The 21045-nt window shown below is 37.3% G+C and overlaps 1 protein-coding gene across 1 annotated transcript in view; it reads right to left on the reverse strand.

The window, feature by feature from the left end:
• Positions 1 to 21045, reverse strand: part of LOC112934595 (leucine-rich repeat-containing protein 7) — a 155198-nt gene that overhangs the window by 1293 nt on the left and 132860 nt on the right. The window contains 2 exon segments of the mRNA XM_072745077.1: positions 2512 to 2586; positions 16381 to 16473. Coding sequence (XP_072601178.1) covers positions 2512 to 2586; positions 16381 to 16473 — 168 coding nt within the window.

Raw genomic sequence — 21045 nt, forward strand, 5'->3', positions numbered from 1 at the left:
TGGGAAAATGAACAGTAAAATGACAGAAATATTAACATTAATTAAGATAGTCTCTTAATGCACACCTCTTTATGTAATTCCAATAACAAGTGCATGATCCCATAACAGAATAAGAAGAGAGTAATGGATGAAAAGAGTTATAGACAAAGAAAGAGACAGCTCTTCTATAATAAATTTAGGGTTTGGGGGAGATTTGGGAAAGATATGTCTTTTTTGCTATTCAGTGTCTCTTCTGCTATTTGCTTTTGGGTTACATCAAACCCAATAACTGCCATCGCTTAGGCTCATTCATTGTTTTTGTTGTTGTTGTTCATTTGTTTATTTCTTTGTTCCTTTACCTTTATTTTCTAGGCTGTTACATTGTCATAAAGGCTTGTCAATAAATTTGCTCCAGGGAGGACATATTTTAAGGATTTTCTAAATGAGAGATAACTAATTTTTTCCATTATTCTTTAAACAAAGAGCCAGTAGTGTTATAAGGAGACAGAAATATAATCTGCCCTTTTAGCATCTGATGCTGGCAATGATTTCAGTTTAGAATTAGCCATTCTTACCTCTTTCAGAAAGTATATTGCCACTTGTGCTTTTTAACTAGTGTAAGTGAAACTGCGAATATAGTAATTCATTTGCTTAGGTTGTATGTGCATTTTTATTTTGCTGAAAATGGACTTTGATTTTATTGTACTAGATGCAAATGAGTCTAGAGCAAAAATAAAATGTTATGTTTTTCACGGTCATTTGTGAAGAGAAGAGCCAACCCAGGTGCAGCTCTTCTGCAGATTTGTGGCTTTTAGCTGATTCGGTTTATCATTCCTTCCTACTTCTTGCATTCAGAATTGCTGTGTCTGTATATCTCTTAGGGACTAGAAATACTCAACCCTCATGTCCCCACATATAATCCTAGAACGACCCAGCCAGAAAAGTATTTTAATCCTGCAAATACGCACTAACTGAATTCTCATTTCCTTTCTGCAGGAAATTCCTTTCATTTCCTATCTGTATTCATCTAAACTGATTGTCTATCTATCTATCTATCTATCTATCTATCTATCTATCTAACATCTATCATCTGTCATCTATCACCTGTCTCCAGATATATAACATTTTAACATGTGTAACAAATATCTATATTTAGATATATTTTTTCTGAATCCAGAGAGAAAAATCTTTCTTTTGTTACCTGTGTCATGGATGAGGGCAACTCCCAACCTTGTCTCAAGCTATGGAAGGCTTCTCTAACTGGCATAGAATTCAGATAGATCAGAGATCTGAGATTAGCTGGCTACATTTTTTTTCTAAGACTCAGAAATTCAAAATCATTTCTTTGAAATTCAGTAGAGGAAAAAACTAGCCATTTCCTTTGCTAAACAGCAGCATTTACTGTTAGGGAATTACATTGTTAGTTTACTCTTGGCCTTTTCATGGAAATTTATAAAATTATTGAATAGTTGAATTTTTAAGATGAGGGGATGTCAGATATAATATAAACCACAGTTCATTTTACACATAACACTTATGAGGACCATAGGCATGATATAAAATGCTTAAGATCAAAGGGCTACTTAGGAAATAAAATTATATAGAACTTCCATAACAAATGGTAAAAATAAATTTAGATTATTTTGTGTCTTTCTTGTTTCAATATTTTAACTCTAAAGATTAACTGCTGGCTTGGTCTTCTGCCTGCATGGAGTGGACTCAAACCTGTTGGATGCTATTTCTACCGTGGACATTGTTATGGGTTCCAGCAACCCATGGTCTTCGGAGAATTATCATTTTTGAAAACTCGAGTTTTCAGGATCTTGCTAGTTTTAAGTATTTCTGACAAAAAAATATTAATGCTATATTTGTGATGTATATATAAATATATGTATATACAGTAATCTAGGGTTTCCACTTCTCTAGAACTTTTTGAAGGTGTTCGGTAAATAAAAGATAGAAGATCTCCAGAGCTGAGTGACCCATTTCTGTTATACAGAACTTTAGGTTAGAGAAAGTGTCCTTTCCATCAGACAGTACATTTTAATAAGTTACCTTATATATAGTTAAACTTTTGTTGAAGTATCTGAGAAGGGGGTGTAGGGAGATATAACCACGCACTTTACAGTAGTCAAACAGTAATAAGCTTACTGTTAAGAAATTAAATATCCTATTTCACAGATGTCCTATTTCAGTACTTCACTGCTCTTACATATACTTGATAGCGATGCATAGATTCTTATACATTTCAATTCTTTTTATATCACCAAATAACACTAGTCACAGAAGCAAAAAGATGCAGAATATCTACCATGTGCCATTTGGCATTCCAGTATTTACTGGAATTTGTAGAATTATATCAGATTGAATTTGTTTCTGACTTTCCTCTCAACCCTTTGCTCCCACATAAACGCAAATAAGAAATGTGAAAACTTATTGCCAGTCATTTAATTCACGTCCCTCGACGTAATAACACGGTTACATATTTGTTCTAATGTGGCATTTGAAAGCAGTGCTTTTTATCTCTCTTACCTGAAGGATCTTATCACCAGGCTGCAGCAGGTTGGATGCTGGTCCATCAGGCTGAACCCTGGTAACAAAGATACCCTATAAGTCAGAAGTAACAGAGGTTAGGATTGATTGTATTATCAAGAACTAGGCCTAGTCAAAAATTTTTTCATTCACATAGAAAACAATGAAAACAGACTAAAAACATTTTATACATGTAAGGTTCAAAGATTATCAAAGTATTTTTAAAAAAGGCACCATTTTTTAAGTCAAATGTAAGAAAAGCAACATCTTTACCTGCATAACAAAAGCTGATCTTGATTTAAAGGGCACCTATGATTTATAAATTAATCTCATGGCAGAGTCTAATTTCTTTCTGAAATAATTTGAAATATGATGCTAAACCATCTTTCATATAATTCAGAAATCACTCTTAAGTTTTTCTTTATTGAAAACATCTTCTTTTTGACAGATTGTAAATTCAGAATACACTTTAAAAACCTTATCAGAATTACAAATAAATACTGGTTTATCTTAATTAGTATTACTTTGTATGTTACTTGAAATTTTAATATAAAATGCATGTGAACAAATTAAACACAAGAAAATTCCCATATGCATTTTAAACACAGAATTTCTGCCAACGTAGTTACAAAATCCCCAAACTGATTTAGTTTATAAAAAAGTCAAATTAATTTTGTTAATCATGTATATAAAGCAAGCATTTATTGAATGCCTTCCATATGCTAGGGCTTGATTGCTAGTGTTATAGAGATATACAGAATGTCATTTTTGGCTTCAGTGAGCTTATAATATATTAGATAAAAGTCAAGAAATCAACCATTATTAAAACATTAAAAATATAAATAATTCATATAAAATAAATGTTAAAAATAAAGACGCTATTTCAATAGCGTTTCAATAACTCAATATTATTTTTTAGTCCCCAAGAAGTATTAATAGAAGGTAATATTGTAATGTCATTGCCTGTAATTTAGGAAGTCCTCTTATTTGTCGATTTAACATTTGTTATTTGTTGATTTGTGGATTTGACTCTCACTTAAATCCACTAACTTTATGTGTGTGTGAATGGTTTAACAAAAAGGCCCTAGTTGAAATACTTCTATGAGTGTTATCATTTAATATTTCAGATCTTTATGAAGGTTATTAATTTAAAACTGTTGAATGATTTTTATCTTTCTGATTTTAATCTGTTTTCCTTTCCATTTAAAGATGAAACTACAGACAGCTATCAGAATCCTTGGAAAGCTGTGTAACTTTTAACCAACAATTCAACTTCTAGAACTTTTCTTAAGGAAGTAACTTGACAAGTTGCAACATTCATCTCCTCACACGTTCATCATAGTATTATTTGTAATGATAAAAGTCATAAACCACATCTAAAAGTCTAATAACAGAACTGATGAACTACGTTCCAGTAAATTTATACAAAGGTATGATATGTGGTCTGTAAAAGTGAAGTCCTAGATGGCAGCTATGGAAGTACACTAGTCCTTAGGGAAATAAGCGGGGCATAAAACACTATACTGTGGGATGCTGTTATCATGCTATGACATTATTTTTGCTGAAATGTTAATATGCATATTCGTGTGGGAAAACATCTGGAGGGATATATTCCTAAGTGTTAACAGTGGTTGTACTGGGTGATGAGACTTCATATATGTATATATATATGTATGTACATAACCTTTTTCCCCCTTTTTTATTTATCTCTCCTTTCTAATTTTTCTGCAATGATCATGTACTGCTTTTGTAATTAAGAAAATAGTAATAAAAACTTAAAAAATGTTTTAAGTGAACAGTGTCACTATTCAGTAGACTGATGCTCAGCTCATTACTTTCGTCTGTTCGGTTGTGCAGGTGCTTAACTCCAGCGGGAGGACAGAGCTGGTCGCCTGGAGAGGACGGTCAGGTGAGGCTCGGCGGCCAGTGCTCCCGGCGGCCAGGGCAGGTAGGGCCGTGGCGCTGTCCCGGGTTGCAGGGCGCCCTCGCCAGGAGGCCAGGCCCCTGCCCCCGGGGTCATCCTCTGGAATCCCTACAGGACAGCCTGCCCGTTCCAGCTTCTAGCTGAGGTCCATGCTGCTGGCACACAGGCTCCTTTTTCCTTTCCTTCTTTTTTTCTTTTTAAGCACCGTATTTGACAGAGAGCGGGCGAGAGAGCAAGAGCGAGCAGGAGCAGGGGAAGTGGAGGAGAGGGAGGAGCAGACTCCCCACGGAGCAGGGAGCCCAACGTGGGGCTCATCCCAGGACCCCTGAGGTCATGACCTGAGCTGAGGCAGCCACTTTCCCCAGCGGAGTCCCCAGGGGCCTCTAGTCCCCATTTTCCACCTGTGGAGCCACCAAAGGGGCACCTCTTGGACCACTTTTCTGTTGTCACATCTCCCTCCGACCACAGCAAGCGGAGTCTCCGTTTCTAAGGCCCTAGGTGGTTAGACTGGGCCCCCCTGGAGCCGGGAGAACAACCTCCTTACCTCAAAGTGCGTAATTGACACCCCCCTGCCAAGTCCCTTTTGCTGTGTGAGGAGCACATTAACAGGTCCTAGACATTAGGGGGTGGCTATCTTTGGGGGGGCCTTTTCTCCTGCCTTCCCCACAGTGTAAGAAGTAGGAGCACAGCCCTGGGGTTAGCCTGCGTCCTATTGAGAACCTGGGCACGCCAAGTAGCTCTGGTGTGGTTAACTTTCCCTCCCCTGCAGCGTGGGCACAGCGCGGCACACACCTCACGGTTATGAGATGGAGCGAATCTACAGACACCTAGACCCGTGCAGGCACGTACCGTAGCCTCCACGAGTGTTATAACAGTGTGACGGCTGAGTGACACCCCAAGGGCTTTATAACCAGTAAATCCCAGATGAGAGTTCCTGAGTCTCCAACAGCACCAGATTTATTGTCCGGAAACTCTTCTTCACCCTCAACCTGGAGGATATTGAAAAGCCACCGTCGTTCTCTGGAGTGCCCAGTAGAGCAGAGGGGCCGCGTGTCCTCTAGGGCAGAGGGCAGGAGGAGGGCTGGGAAGTCCTGACTGTCTCACTTGTGGTTTTCTAGTGGCAGCTCTCAGGGACAATGGCTCCGATCGTTGTTCACTGTCAGCTGTGGACACGGGTCCCAACGAGAGGGCTTGCTGATGGTTCTTAGGAACGTTCAGGGCCTACTTGCTTCAGTGGCTCCAAGTCAGGAGCACTAGCTCTTTTTCATAACAGCTGCTCCATCTAGTTCCTGGCTTATGGCATCTCTGAGCATGTTTTTCTAACGTCTGCCATCCCATGCTCAGCGCGACGGTTGTCCCCTCGCACCACCTCCAGAGAGCGTCCCACCACAGAGGGACCCACGCACGTCGGAGCCAAAGCCTATGTGGAGACAGCTGGACAGGAGCTGCTAACAGGCATGACCTGTTGTCATTTTTCTTCCCCATTTTTAAAAAACCAGCCCTTATGCAAGTCATTAATGTCTTTTTTTTTTTTTTTCTAAAAGTATCCAGAATAGATTTTCTAAAAAAAGTTTAACTTTTCACAAGTGATTTTGAAAAGTGGCGAGTATGGGAGGTTTTTCATAGTGTTAAGATCTGACCTTGTCTTTACAGGTTACCTAGTCTATCTACCTCTGGACATAAACTTTAATGGACTCAGAAAGTCTACAAGGCCAACATTTAACATTCTCACGTTAGAGGAGAAAGGAACTTTATATAGCTTTTTAATGATGAAGGTGAATGGCTCTGACAGACTCAGCTATTGTGAATGTAGGCCCCAAAATAGAACTTGTCTTAAGGGAACTGCGACTTCAACTTCTGAAATATGCTTTTCTTTAAAATTCTGAAAAATCTTGGCTGGAGCTGATGCTAAGAAATTGGTTTCTAGGAAGGCCATATCTCAAACAAAAATTGCATACCCTTATCATTACGATTCAGAACACATTCATTAAATATCATAAAATATAGTACCTTATGCTTTCATATAATTACGAAAGTTCAAAAAGGGTTTCTGGAGGGAAAACTGACTCATAAAAAGCAAACCCAGTTATAAACTCAAGAGATCTTAAAGGTTTTTGTTTTGTTTCTTTTTTCGCCAAAAGCATGCAAATAATTTTTTGTTTTCATGGGTTTGGCAAAATTAATCTGAAGCTGTGTTGTGGCTCGTAGAATTTACTTGACTCCCATGATTAGTGGAAGATTCGACACATCAAGGATAAAGGTATCATCAGTAGTTCCCTTCTCTGGGAATCAGAAGTGTGATCACGAAATTTTTTTTTTTTTAATCACAAAATATTTTAAGACTAATTACTGAGTGTCAAATCTTTGGCTTTGAACAATTTGCTACCTTAATAACCGAGGAGTCGATATGTGGCAGAAGAAGAGATTTACCACATGGCAGTTAGAAGCTAGCGGAGAGTGGGGAGGGAGAGAGACGGAGGGAAGGGGCCTCGGCAGTGAGCATGAGCTTCTGTGTATTAACGAGTCTTAGCTGACAAAACAATGACGTGTTAAATTCACAGGACAGGAACAGAAAGAATCATTTAGAAGCCTAGGAAATTTGAGCCCCAAACGACAATTGACCAAAGTCCTCTTAAATTGCACAGAAGTCTTGTGCACTTCTGTGCGTAGATGTTTAAAGGAATGTTTAAAGGAATAAACATAAATGTTTAAAGGATGTTTAAAGGTATAAGCATATATAAACATATGTATAGTGTATTTATTTATTCATTAAATTCTCACACATTTTAAAGTAAACATTAACAAAGAAATCACTTGGCTGCATTCCTAAAAAAACGTATTAAAAGTTCATTGGAGCAACAAGGAGACTGGTAAAACCTATAGGAAATACTACACGATTGCAGATACCCCAGTGGCAATATAATGGAGATGGTCCTAGTGGACGAAGTCTACATTGTTTGCCCTTTAGGCTTGCATCCTTCTTTTAGGGCATTTAAAGGTTTGTTTAGTAGCCAAATTTTTGAAAAATATAGATTATGTATACCAATATAGACAATAAATAAATATACACACACTATATATGCTTAATAAGTAAATATATAAATATATTTATATAGTTTTCAAGATACTGCTTTTCTGACTTGCCAAAAGCATCCCAAAAGTAAGCTACTTTCTTCCCTTTTATTTGAGATTCCTGTAGGAAATGACACATTGACTACTAGAATATTTTTTATAGTTTCATGCTGATCATGATGCACTACACTTTTTTGGGGGAAATTTGAGTGTCACGGATAAAATTATGTCTGACTTACTTTATAATTATAATTTTCCTGTTATTAATTGCTCCCGGGTCCCATTTACTAACTAACCGTGAAACATCTCCGGGATGTCTGTCCATTGTGACTGAAAGTGCCTTGGCTTCCTGTTCATTTCTTAGTGAAATTCTTGAGACTAAAAAAGAGATGTTTTTCATTTGATTTTCATATTTTCTCTTAAAGGTAAATGATCATACTCCTTCCATATTGTCTTTTCAGATTTTTGGCTCTTTGGAAAAAATTAAAAAAAAAATCTTTTCATTTCTTTTATTTCACGAATTCTTTAGAGCCTATCTTTACTGTGCCACCTTGACTGGGAGTGAATATTTGGATTGCTGAGCTTCATACAGTTTACTGATTGTGTCAGAGCCCCCCGTGGGTTTTCTTTTCAGCTTCAGATATAGCCTAAAATAGTAAAAACTATTAGAAACAGGAGTGGGGGGACTGTAGGTGGCTGTGGATTCTTCTTTGTAGCAATTCCTAAACTGGTATTGGTAATCAGCTTTCTGATTATCATCACGGCAGGGTTCCTCAAAGCCTCCTCAAAGGCATAATTTTTGACACTATTTCAAAATAATGAACTGAAAAGTGAAGAATTCAGTGAAAACTTTGCCACTTATGCTAAAATAAGGTTTTTGCAGTGAAAAATTATTTTGTTGGAAGCTATATTCAGTCAAACTATGATCCCTTTAGACTTAAGTTGTGGTTTTATTTAGTAGCAAAAACACATCATTGTAGAGTTGGACCATGCTAGACGCTCTGCTCAGAGGTGGCAGTGAACTCAGGAGGTCGGGAGGCCGTGCTCGATGCCCAGAAGGCACATGGCCTGAATATAAGCTAATCTTTTATTTAAAAATATAACACACTGTAAATTCTGACCTATGAGTCTAATTTTCTGGCATAGTTCTAGGACTTTCAGGTTAACCTGCCTTAGTCTCTCTTGGAAATCTATCCTCATCTGTCTGTGGCTTTCCCCAATCTATTAGAAGAATTCTAAGGGAGAATTTACAAAATTTAAGAATCAACTCTTTGAGTTTTACATGATTTCTTCACACACTCAAAAGAGAAACATGACACGATAAAAGTGTTTTGTAGTTATTTGGTTTTCTTTTTTCACTTGTGTTAGATTCCTATGATCTTATCTCTTGTTACCTGGTTCCTGCCTCCCCCGCCCCGGCCCCCCCCCCCCCCGCCCCGCCCCACCCCATCTAAGGGTGTTGACTCCAAACTTCCCTCCTCCTTCTGATCTAGTTTTGCAAACCTTTTCTTTTGCTACCAAGGAACACAGATTTGGTTCAATTGGTGATTATTATCTCTTACAGAAACTAGGACTATGTTCTTAGAAGATAGCAGTGCCCCCCACCCTTTTTTTACGAAAAATATTAACCAGAAAAATTACAAGGATTTAAAAGCCTATTTAAAGGGGTCTCACTGCGAAAAGTCTAACAGAGTCGACTTCAGGGTCCATACCGAAGAACCAGGTGCTTTGGCAATTTCTCAGATCCCATGGTTGAAAGCATGCAGGTCCTAGGGCAGTGCAAGCATAGATGCAAGCATATTGGAATGTCTAGGACTAAAGTGCTTTCAGTCTGAAAGATGGAAAAGAAACCCTATTGTGTTCATAATAATGTGCTGGATGCTTTTGCGGACCCGCCCAGATTCCCTTTACCAAATTGGTGCTCCTATCCTACAGGTATTGCCAATGGCTCACATCGGACACTTCTCTTGAAAATGACCCTCAGCCGGGAGCCTACTTACTATGAAAGGCTTGGGAGGTTATACCCTTCTCCCTGGGGGTGTCCTACAGCCAACATGACACCGGGGTGCAAAGGACTGTTGGCCTCTTCAAGGTGACACCGCCCTGGTACCGTCCATCACCCGAGCACTCTGCACCAGGCCTTCCACATCTCTGGTCAGTTTCTCCCCTGCCCTACCTTGCACCCATCGCTCCTTTTAGGTTTCACCCGAGAGCACTTCTTCAGTTAACTACTTGCACAACAATCCCCAGCTCGAGCTTTGTACCTAGGGGAACTGACTTTATACAAGTACAAACTACAAAAATTAGAGCTCTGCGGTATCTTCTTGCTTGGTAGGGATATGCAGAGTCTATATTTTGCTTACCAGTGATTCTTTGGAGGCCAGAGTCAGTACGGAATAACTTTGGGGGTGGAACGGAGGAAAAGTGGATGATACTGTTATTAAATACAAATTATTGACATATATCTCAAATGTTATGTGGATAAAAAAGAATTTAGAAAATATTGCTACAGGCAGAGACCTCGTAGCTATTCCTTTTTATTTATTTATTTTTTGTCTTATTTCTCATATTTCCAAGAATTCTAGTTGGTTTATAGACTTTGGTTTATACACTTTTCAAGCAAGAAAGTAGGAATACTACGCGGCCCCTGGAATACCACTTAAATCATGTAGTATTAACTTCATAAATGAAAAAAGGTTTCACACTTCCCGAAGATCTTTTTGACCCTCAGTAATGAACTTTCCTTCATTGATGGGCTTGTCAGTTCTTGTTAGTCATTATGTAAGGAACTATTTATGAATTAATTTTAAGCGCTTTCGTATTTTGACTGAGAAGTGACTAGTGCTTTTTCAGTAAATGTCAACAAACTTAAAAGTCTCTAAATCTTTTCCCACATTTTCTCCCTGCTTATTTTACTCACTTTGTTCCTGCCAAATGGCTAAAATGATGCAGCAGATGGAACATAAATAATGTGTAACTCTAGCAGACTAATATAGCTACTAATACAGTAGCTGTGTACTTGGGCTTCAATTTATTGAACAGTATTTTACTAATTGTTATAAAATATCACACAGTGGTTGCAACTTAATTCCAGTGATTTTCTAAATATATTCTTAATTAAAACATGGCAATTGGTGTTCTTATTTCAAATGGTGCTTTTTCATTGCCTTATATTTTTCACATGTATGCCCCAGTGATTTTTTTGTGTGTGTGAAGAACCAAGCTTGTGTTGAGTTTTATTATATTCTTTTATAAGCTGAGTCCATGTCTTGTCTTCTTTATATCATAATGTCTGGAAGCTGCATTATCCAACTGTCTAAAGCACAGTGCCATGCCTTTTAAAAAAGTCTCATGTAAGTGGAATACCTGTGGGAATCGTGTTTTTTTTTTTTTTTTTTTTTTTAAAGATTTTATCCATTTATTCATGAGACACACAGAGAGAGGCAGAGACACAGGCAGAGGGAGAAGCAGGCTCCCTGCGGGGGGGCCCCATGCAGGACTCAATCTTGGGGTCACGCCCTGAGCTGAAGGCGGATGCTCAACCGCTGAGCTCCCCAGGTGCCCCCCTGTGGGAATCTTATTGACAGAAGATTATGAGTACATTTCTATCAATATTTCTAAATAGATTCAAGATTTTTTTTAACACAAAGAACAGAATATGAAAAAAATATACTTTTTATTTTTAAAAAATCACACTTTTAATGTCCTCAAAGTGTCATTCTGAACCTCAAATTACAATTTGACTAAGATGCAGCTGAAATAATCAATTATGCTTTAAAACAATTTATGCTTGGTACTTATTTTTTAAAAATTAGTTTTATACCTAAGGGCATTTGGGTGGCTCAAAAGGTTAAGTGTCCAACTCTTGGTTTTGGCTCAGGTTCTGGTCTCAGGGTTGCAAGATGAAGCCCTGCGTCAGGCTCTGTGCTGGGTGTGGAGCCTGCTTAAGATTCTCTCTCTCTCTGTCTCTGTCTCTCTCTCTCTCTCCTTCTGCCCCTTTCCTACCCCACCCCCATCCCCTAAAAAAAGAAAATCTACAAAAAATTTTTAAAATGAAAATTTATGGGCAGCCTGGGTGGCTCAGCAATTTAGCGCCACCTTCAGCCTGGGGCATGATCCTGGAGACCCGGGATCTAGTCCCACGTCAGGCTCCCTGCATGGAGCCTGCTTCTCCCTCTGCCTGTCTCTGCCTCTCTCTTTCTGTTTCTCATTAATGAGTAAATAAATAAAATCTTAAAAAAATAAATAAAATGAAAATTTAGTTTTATATCTAAAAAAATTTTTTTAACACCCTTCCTATGTTTAGTCCAAAACGCAGTATGTAAATAGAGTATTATCGCTATCCTTTGCTCCTGAATGTTATTTTCACATAATTCATAGATTTTCCAAATTACTTTGCATTACAAAATCACTTGAAGTAGAATTAAGGAGGGAGTAGATATATAGGTTATATTATAAAATTAATTTAGAAATATAGAAAGTAAATCATATGTGTCTAGTAGTTGTACAAAATAAAGGAAATATACGCAGTTTCATATTTATGCAGTGAATGTAAATCGCATGCTGTGCGGAGTTCTAGACATAGGTGTTTGCTATTCTTGATTTTTATATCCATGAAGAATATATGACAAGAAGTAGGCATACAGCATGTGCCTTTCTCATAAGTCAAGAGCAAATCTCCTGCAACTTTTGTTTATGAATCACCCAGTGCCGTGAGGCTGAGCAAACCTGGAAAATCATTTTTGTGCATCTTCTAACTTGCCACTGCCAAGTGTTTTCCTCCGGGTGTTATTATTCCTGAGTAAGATATCAAGTAAATGCTTCAATTCTGCACCTCTAATCCTTCTTCTCTTAACATTAATCATATAACATTTTTTATTTGATGCAATACCCAGCTCCACACAAAGAAAAAAACGTTCCATTGTTTTTCTAGGTGAGGAGGGAAGGGTGTAAAGGTGTTTAGGCCCTGTTGCTGGCTGTTTCGGCATCTGGAGCCAGTCTTTTAGAAGTCAGGATGAAGTATAGTACAATGCTCTAAATTCCAGGATATTTATGTAGGGTTTATTGAAGATTATATTTTATATTTGCCATGATTCTGGGCTTGGGATTTTACCTGTACCACAGGCAAGGTAAGACATTTAAACATTTTAAGAACATGGATTTCTTCCTCCTATCATTTCGGTATCTACATGCAGATTGCCCAAATCAGTGGAAATATGGGTAGGCTCTGTGACATCTGCTGAATGTGGTTATTATGCTAAAACTGCAGAGAATGCGTGATTGCTTGGTTCCAATGCCCCAATATGTATACGTCCTGGTGTCAAGTGTTTTGGGGATACCGGTAACATAGCTTCCGTTTTGATGCTATGACGAGATGCTCTTCATGGGACTCTTCAGTATTATGCTTTCAGAGCATATAGAGAAAGGGGCTATGAGTTTTCTTCAATATCTTTAAACTTTAGGAGCTTAGTCTTTCCTCCTTAAATGAGGCAAGGAGGGATATCAGCCCCTGAACGATGAGCTATGAGAATGCATCATTAAAAACCCACTCATCTTCAGGGTCTTATGACTTATGAAGACACTACAACAACGTGGTATCAGTCATCCATTTCATCCAGTCTCTTCTTTCTAACAACAATTTTCAGTGGAAATTGTATTGGTCAATTATGTGAATTTTGCCAACACGAGTTATTATCCCATGAACATTCAAAAATAGGCCAAGATTATTGTGGTTTGTTCCATTGGCAGAATCACCACTATCATGATACCTTAGTCTAAAAGCTATATATAATTGCTTAGTAATCCACTGTGTACAGTCTGCGTCTAATTATCTAGGTTCAATAGAGAATACATGCTGACTTCCAAGGACTTGTTGAAACAAATATCTAGACTATGACTAATTAGAGGACTTTGTAATACTTTCAATATTAGAATATCATATTAGTTTCATCTCTACAGGGTATAAATTCATCATGTGGCTCTTCTGCTAAGTGGCATTTGCAGATAGAGGCATGCATCATAGTGCTTATTAAGAGAAAAGGATTTAGAGTCAGATCAATTTGTGTTCAAATCTTGTCTGCCACAGATCACCTAAATGACCTTGGACGAGTTAATTAACCCCTCTGGGACTCAGCAAAACGAGGGATAATAATACTCAACTAATACAAGTTGTTATGAAGATCAGATAAGTATATGTATATAAAGAGCCAAATAGAGTGACCAGCACATTACAGGTACTCAATAAAAGGCTGTTATTTTTATTACTTTTACTATTATTATCATCAGATTTGTTAGATCAAAATCTTTCACCTCTCCGTAGTGTATGGCTCTCCTGACAGCAATGTTTCCCTATGATAATAGACCAGATCATGGCTTCCACCCACTTCACTGGGAGGGCAGAGGCAGGCATTATGTGGGACCATTTTTCATCTGGTTTTCTACACTTTTCCCTTTCCAAGTACGTAAAAGCAGTTGTAACCTGGAGGTGAGCCCCAAATAATGAACTGCATGATAAGTGAACTGGTCTGTTCAATCATTAAACCTTGTTCTGACAATGACGTGAGCTGCGGGACTGACCGTGCTCTGCCCATTTAGCCCCAGGACACCATATTTGATTGGGACAAACTTGAGGTCTTTGAGAGGAGTTAAGTTTGTAAGACCAGGTGCTGTTAGAAGCTCTCAACGTCCAGTACAAAACAGTCCCCATGTCTGGCTCAGTCCTGAATTCCCCCTAAAGCCTCAGTTAACTTTCAGACTGTCTTAAGTATTTTCTGCATAAACTCATGCTACCTCAGGTTTTAAATGGGAACTTCTGTCAGACTGAACAAGAGAGCTCACTTTTGCCCCATTCCCATATTCCCAGCCCATATTCCCAGGCTTTTGGGGTGACTACTTGACACTGCATGTTTTCTCTGTCCAACTCGATAGCAGGTAATCACTTTGGATTCTATCTCACGATGGTCCTTGGCAGTTGGCTGAAACAACAGCTCTCATCAATCGTAATAAAGAGGATGGAATAAATCTACTGTTTACCTTATATGTGAAATCCTCAATGTCTCAAAGACATTCAGGTATCTTGGATACTTAGAATTTTGCCTGACACTGCAAAGGATTCAAACATTCATGAGCAGTAAGTAAAATAATATAGTGTGGTTTTTGAGAATATTTCTAATCCATGAGGTGTTTATTGGAAGAGAATACGTATCATATTAAAATTTAGCTTTTGCTTGACTAGGACTCCTCAAAAAGCACCCACCTCTGACTCAGGTAATAGCTGTTGAATGTAAACATCTGTTTAATTTGGTTCTCCTTACTCTCAGCTGTGAATTAGCCAACTTATGAAAAAGCAGCGTGTTTTTCAGTATTGGAGAGAGGGGTATTTTTTAAGTGCCTTTTCACTTTCTTACTGTTTGGCATTTTTGGTTACTTTGGGCACTGAGTTCTACTCTAAATATTATGCTACCACTACAAGAATGGGACACTGGGCTACAGAAATGCAACTGAATTCCCAAGAGATTAATCCCTTTCCTTGTGAGTGAATTAAGTTCATGTAATAATTGGCAAACCCAATGTCTTTAGATCCTCTCTATACTTTTAACTAAACATCCACCATATGTTTGGCATGACATCAAAAGCGGTCAATAAATTAAGAGCAGTCTTGAGAGGCTTCTGCAGATCTGGAACTTTTAATTACTCTCATCAATTTTGCAATAATAGAGACTCACTTTTCAGATTGTGAAGTGCTTGAGAGAGTAATCAGGCGAAGAAGAGTGCTTTTGAGGGGGAAATCTTTCAGTGGACACATTATCAATTTGAGCTTTATATCTGTTGCATTTAACCAAAAGAGCAAATTATAATATCATAGAAGTAGTTCAGTGTCATCAAATGTTACAAATTAGAAGTTAAATTAATAGTTTTAAAATGTTCATATTTGTCATAGTGGAAGAATTACAGGCAATGATCTTAAAGCCTTGCGTTTACTCTCTCCTTCATTTGAAAATAACAGCAGAAAAGCAACAGCATTTCAGACCTCTTGACTATTTAGCAATCTGTCCATCCCTAACTTAAAAATTTATTACCCTGTGCCTGCCAGAAATACAATGAAAGGATGTATATGCTGGTGAGAAAGGAGAGAAAATATGTCTTTTGGATTCTGACTATCTTAAGAATGATAAGGTCATTAACTTTTCATTGGAAGAACTTGTGGAGATGTGAGACTAGAGACAAAGAGAAGGGTCAAGATGAATAAAACAATGATTTGAGGCTTTTAAAAGTATATGTTTCTGATAATTTTGAACTTTCATACTCTTTGCCTTAAAGTAGATGGATAATTTGTTAACATTAAGTAAACACTTGGTCCTACCAAACTATGAATATTTTAATTTCACTCTATGAATGGTTATTCTCAACATCATTTCCATATAGAAAGGCAGTATTACTGGTGCACAGACATTCTAACTGGCATTCCCCTGATTATATAGGACTGCTTCATATACATTCCTTATATTCCTTGAAGAGATTTTAATCACCTGATCCTGGTGACAAAGCATTATTTAATCATTCTGTTACCATGAGGAAACATTTTCCCAACATAACTGACCTGCAAGCAAACTTTTGGAAAAATTTGTTACAGATTGCCTGTATAGGTTTCTTTAAAAATATATACACTTGTGAACAAAACACAAAGCCAAAAACAAACAACTCTCCTTTCAAAGGGAATGCTTCATTTTTTGCCCCATTCTTAGGATTTGTCAAGCACTGTGGTGCTGGACAAATTTTTTGAAGTCCAGCAATTTTTTTCTGACCTTTCTTTTTCTGCAGTAAAATACAGTGTTTTTCTAATTAAAATTGTCAATAAGAAATTCACTTCTTACCTTGTCAGAAGGTTTAAATGGATTTCCTTGTCCGCTAATTCCACCACTGATACTAAATCCAAGGCCAGGATTCTTTTCTATTCTCACACAAAACTATGTAAAAAAGATATAAAAACGTGATCAAATATATATCAAAGCTAAACATCTTCAAATAATTGCATTACAGTAGAAAAAATTTACATTTCAATGAAGTTCTCAGGGTTAGCCTATGTTAGTACACAAAAGACAAAATATTTAGTGCTTCTATAGGCAATAAGTTATGATTGAAACTAGCTTGAAATTACCTGGGCAAGCAGAGATTAGTAAGTATTTATTCATTATTGTGTGTAGAAATACACTCTGATTAGCAGTTTTTGAAAATTAAAAGCTTTATAACAATAACAAGACTGTGCATTATTTCAATTACTTTCTTTAAATGCACATATATTCTGGCCACTTAGAAAGGGCAGTATGAATAAATGGAAGAAAATTTGCAAATATACATTGAGGGAAAATGCGACTATTCAGATAATTTGCTACTGCTTTCTAGGAGGGTAGTACAATTCATCTCATTGGCAGATGATTCTATTGTTTAGGAATAGCAGGGCTTTTATTTTGAGAAAGGGGAGAACTTTTGACTGTAGTTTGAGTGAAGGTGGAACAGAGGAAGAATGTAATACTCAGAAGTTTTGGGTTTGGCAGCAGCTCCTGGAGAGGCAGTTAGAAGCCTTGGAAGACAGAGGAGCGCACTGAAAACAGAAAGAGGTCAAGGATATGGAGACTGGGGAATAGTCAATAAATATTTAGGACCGTGAGGGCTAAAATTCTGGTGTTCTGTGCTGTATTATCTTCCCAAACCCTAAACCATCAAGGAAAGCCTGTTAAACACAAGAGCTTTGTGCTTTGAGACCTATGGGGAAATGATGGCACCCCAAGTTAGGTCTCCACCTCACGTGAAGGCTGGAGTAAAGCTGACAGCGGGTTTTAAGAGTGGATGCAAAATGTAGATTGAGAATTCAGCAGAAGGGAAATCATTGCCAGGAATGACTTTGGGAGGCGGTAACAAAGCTAGGAATTGATGGTGATCCTGAGCTGGGATATGTATGAGGACCACGGCGAAAATGCTAGTTTTCCATGTTAAGTGTGATGAGGTGACCCAAGATCAAAAGACTTGGGACCCCAGAGGGCGCATACATTTTGGTTACAGAAATAAGAGAGAGAGAGAGAGAGAGAGAGAGAGAGAGAAAGAGAAAAAGAAAGAAGAAAGAAAGAAGAAAGAGAAAGAAAGAAAGAAAGAAGAAAGAAAGAAAGAAGAAAGAAAGAAAGAAAGAAAGAAAGAAAGAAAGAAAGAAAGAAAGAAAAAGAAAGAAAGAAAAAGAAAGAAAGAAAGAAAGAGAAAGAAAGAAAGAAAAAGAAAGAAAGAAAGCCACTTTTATAACTTTTAAGGACAGAACAAGTACTGGAATTAGGGGAGCCAAGTATTACCAGAGATTAGCAGGCAAAAGACTCATAAGGAGTTAAGAAAAAAGTCTAAAGAAATGCATTGACAGATATCTTGTATTTATATAAATATAAACTGGGAAAGTTCTTAAAGACAATTGGGATGTTTGCTTTATTAAGTGGTTTAATGTTTCCCCCAGCAGTCTTGCTTAGTCAGCCTATTAATTTGCTTGTAGACAAATGTAAATGCCCAAACACTCTCTATATTTTTATTTTCAAGATACTTTTAATCTCTACTTCTTAGTTCAAAGCAAACTTGAGTACTGTTCCTGGCTTAATTAGCATATATTATGAGTCGCTGGGAACTGTATTAATTAGGTTTGGCCGTTTAATGAGACTATCCTTAATTTACTCTCATATTTCATAATAATAAATATAATGTTTAACTATTACATAGTTCACTTGCAATACAAGGGCAAAACACTATCCACTAATGTGATTTTTATGGTAGAGTCTTTAATGAATAGTTTCTAGATTATGAATAACTGCAATTACCATAAGTACTTTCCCATATTTTTATTTAAAAGATATGTTTAATTATAACTTTTCCTCTAATTGAGCTAGATTTGTTAAAACTAGTTATCATAGGGTAATAGCAACTACAGTTTATAATAGTTTTGTATTTATACAGCTCACCATCTGTGGATGTGAACATATAATAGCTTCGATGTAGCTCAAAGGAATAGTTTAACTTTATTCAATATACCTTCAGTTTACCTGGTAATCCTTTTTCATTATTAGTGGCTAATTAGAAAATGGAAGAAAGGAACTAATATGATTTTCACATTTTACTTTCGTGCTTCCCCATATATCCTGCACATTTCCGATTAAATTATTTGAAATTTGGGTTATATCTTTCTAATGTGAAAACCTCATATTGCACAGAGAAATATATGGAAGGGGCATAGACTGCTGGCGTTCCCCAGGCCACTATAAAACCTGAAAGGAAACATATGCAACAGATTTTATTTACAGAGTAAATCGCCGAGAGTACTTTCTAGCGGTTCTCTTTCAAGGTACTGACTATATCTATTTTATATTACTGTCAATCTGAAGGCACTAAAAATCTAAGGGAAACAAATTTCATATGTGCCAAGTATATGAAGAACTGCCTCAATATATTCTTTAATAATAGAAATAATAAAGATGACACTGTGGTTTTATAAATGTGACAAACAACCATAAATTCTGGTGTGAAGCTAGACCGCCCTTGGGCATGCCGTGGTATGGCTAATGGGTTGTGTTGCGACTGTTGTGTCCCATAAAGCATGTCGGAGAGAGTATTCATCCCACATATAAGGCGTTCCACCTGCCTGGTAACAGGGCCATAAAATGTAAGAAGAGAGAATACCTCACAGCCACGAAGCAGTCGGAAACTAAAGAGGGCTGGCAAAGAGGAAACGCAGTTTTCTTAGCAAAAGGTCAGAACTGAGAGGCTACTAAATAGCTTTTTTAGTGAAAATCAGCGTTTCTGTTTTCTATTAAGATATTGGTATCAGTGAATGAAATTTCTGGCCAAAAATATAAATGACAGCCTTGAAGTCAAGGGTGTATTTGCTTCTTTAGAGTCTGTTTCCATCATTTGACTTTACTTCATGCTTCTGGCCTGCGTCCATCCTGCTCTAATTAACATGCTGGGCCTTATTTTAGAGAGGTCTAGGATAAAATGGATTGTAATGTGGCAGTGAGGTCCTGCGAAGTCGTAATATATAATCTCTAGAAGGTAGTTATCTGAGTTGGTCTTGCAAGGCTCTGGCAAGAACAAGGGAAATGGTAGCACTTGTGTGTACATGTGTACATACAAAAATGTGTATGTGCGTGTGTGTGTGTGTGTGTGTTGGGAGGTATAATTCGGGATTAGGGGATTGCATTCCAGAAAAATATTTTGTGATGCTCTAATGAGCTGGTTTATTATGATATGTTCCAATTATGATTCTCTTTCCTGGCAGTATGTAGAAAAGCTTTGAATGGATACCTGTTGCTTTTGCTGCCCACGATCCACGCATCCTAATTCTGGTGGCTGTAACCTCAATCTCTTTTTGAATAACCACCTACTTCTTTATTCTCAGCCTGTATGCTTTGGATGCATCATGTTATCTAGGCCTAAAACAAAGCACTGTATCCTCTAGAAATGGGATTGTTTACAGGATGGGGAGGTGATCCAATCAAAAAGGAGTAATGAGATGCCTACCAGGATTTCCAGGAGAGAGAATCTTCCTTTCTCTCCATCTAGTTTTAAATCTGAGAGTGTCTGGAGCTTTTGACCTATTTTTCTACCATGAGATGGGAACCAACCCACAGAAAGAAGTCATGAACCTAGCTTTCAGCCTCATATGTAGCTTGCCCATCCCTGAAGTTTCAGCCAACTGTATATGAATTAAAATCTTTTTTTTTTTTGATTAAGTCTTATTAGGTTGAGTTACTTATAATCAATAGCCCTACTTGATGAAAAATCAAGGGGAAGATTGCTTACTTGTTGTAGAAGAATTGACTTTTCTTATCTTTTAATTTAAAAAACCCCAAAATATATAGTTTAAAAATCTTTTTGGGAAGTGAAGCAAGCAGAATTTAAAAAAATCGATACTGATGGGAATTCAATGTGAGGTTTTGATCTATTGGAAGGTTGCTAATTGTTGAAGGATCCAGAGGAACCTTGTAATCAAGAACATTTCTCCTCTGAGGCCATTTCTAGGCCTGACTCCTGAGGGTATTATCATAGAGTAGCTCTAGTGAGGAGGTGGCCACATCCACATGGATTTTTATGCAAGTAGGATACTTGAATCACTTCTGTGAATCATATCTATTTTATATCTATTATAAAATAGATATTATTATCTATTATCTATTTATCTATTACCTATTTAGATATCTAGATATATCTATATCTATTTATTTCATATCTATGTCTTCATTGACTCTCTAGAACAGTGGCTGGCACTCAATTAACTTTTGTTTGAATAAATATATGCATATGCGACAAAAGATATTTTCAAATATGCATTGTCAAAAGTATATAGTGGCTCCTTCTTAAAACATGTGATGAGCTATTAGAAGGTATGCCCGTTGTTTAACGGAATGCTTCAATTATGCAGTTAACTGCTTGGAAAAACCATGATAGCTTTGGAAACGAAAATTGTTATCGTCATCTTGATTCATGCCTTTATTCCATAAATACTTTTTGGTTTC

This window comes from Vulpes vulpes, unplaced genomic scaffold (assembly GCF_048418805.1).
Source record: "Vulpes vulpes isolate BD-2025 unplaced genomic scaffold, VulVul3 Bu000000626, whole genome shotgun sequence".
Classification (NCBI taxonomy): domain Eukaryota; kingdom Metazoa; phylum Chordata; class Mammalia; order Carnivora; family Canidae; genus Vulpes; species Vulpes vulpes.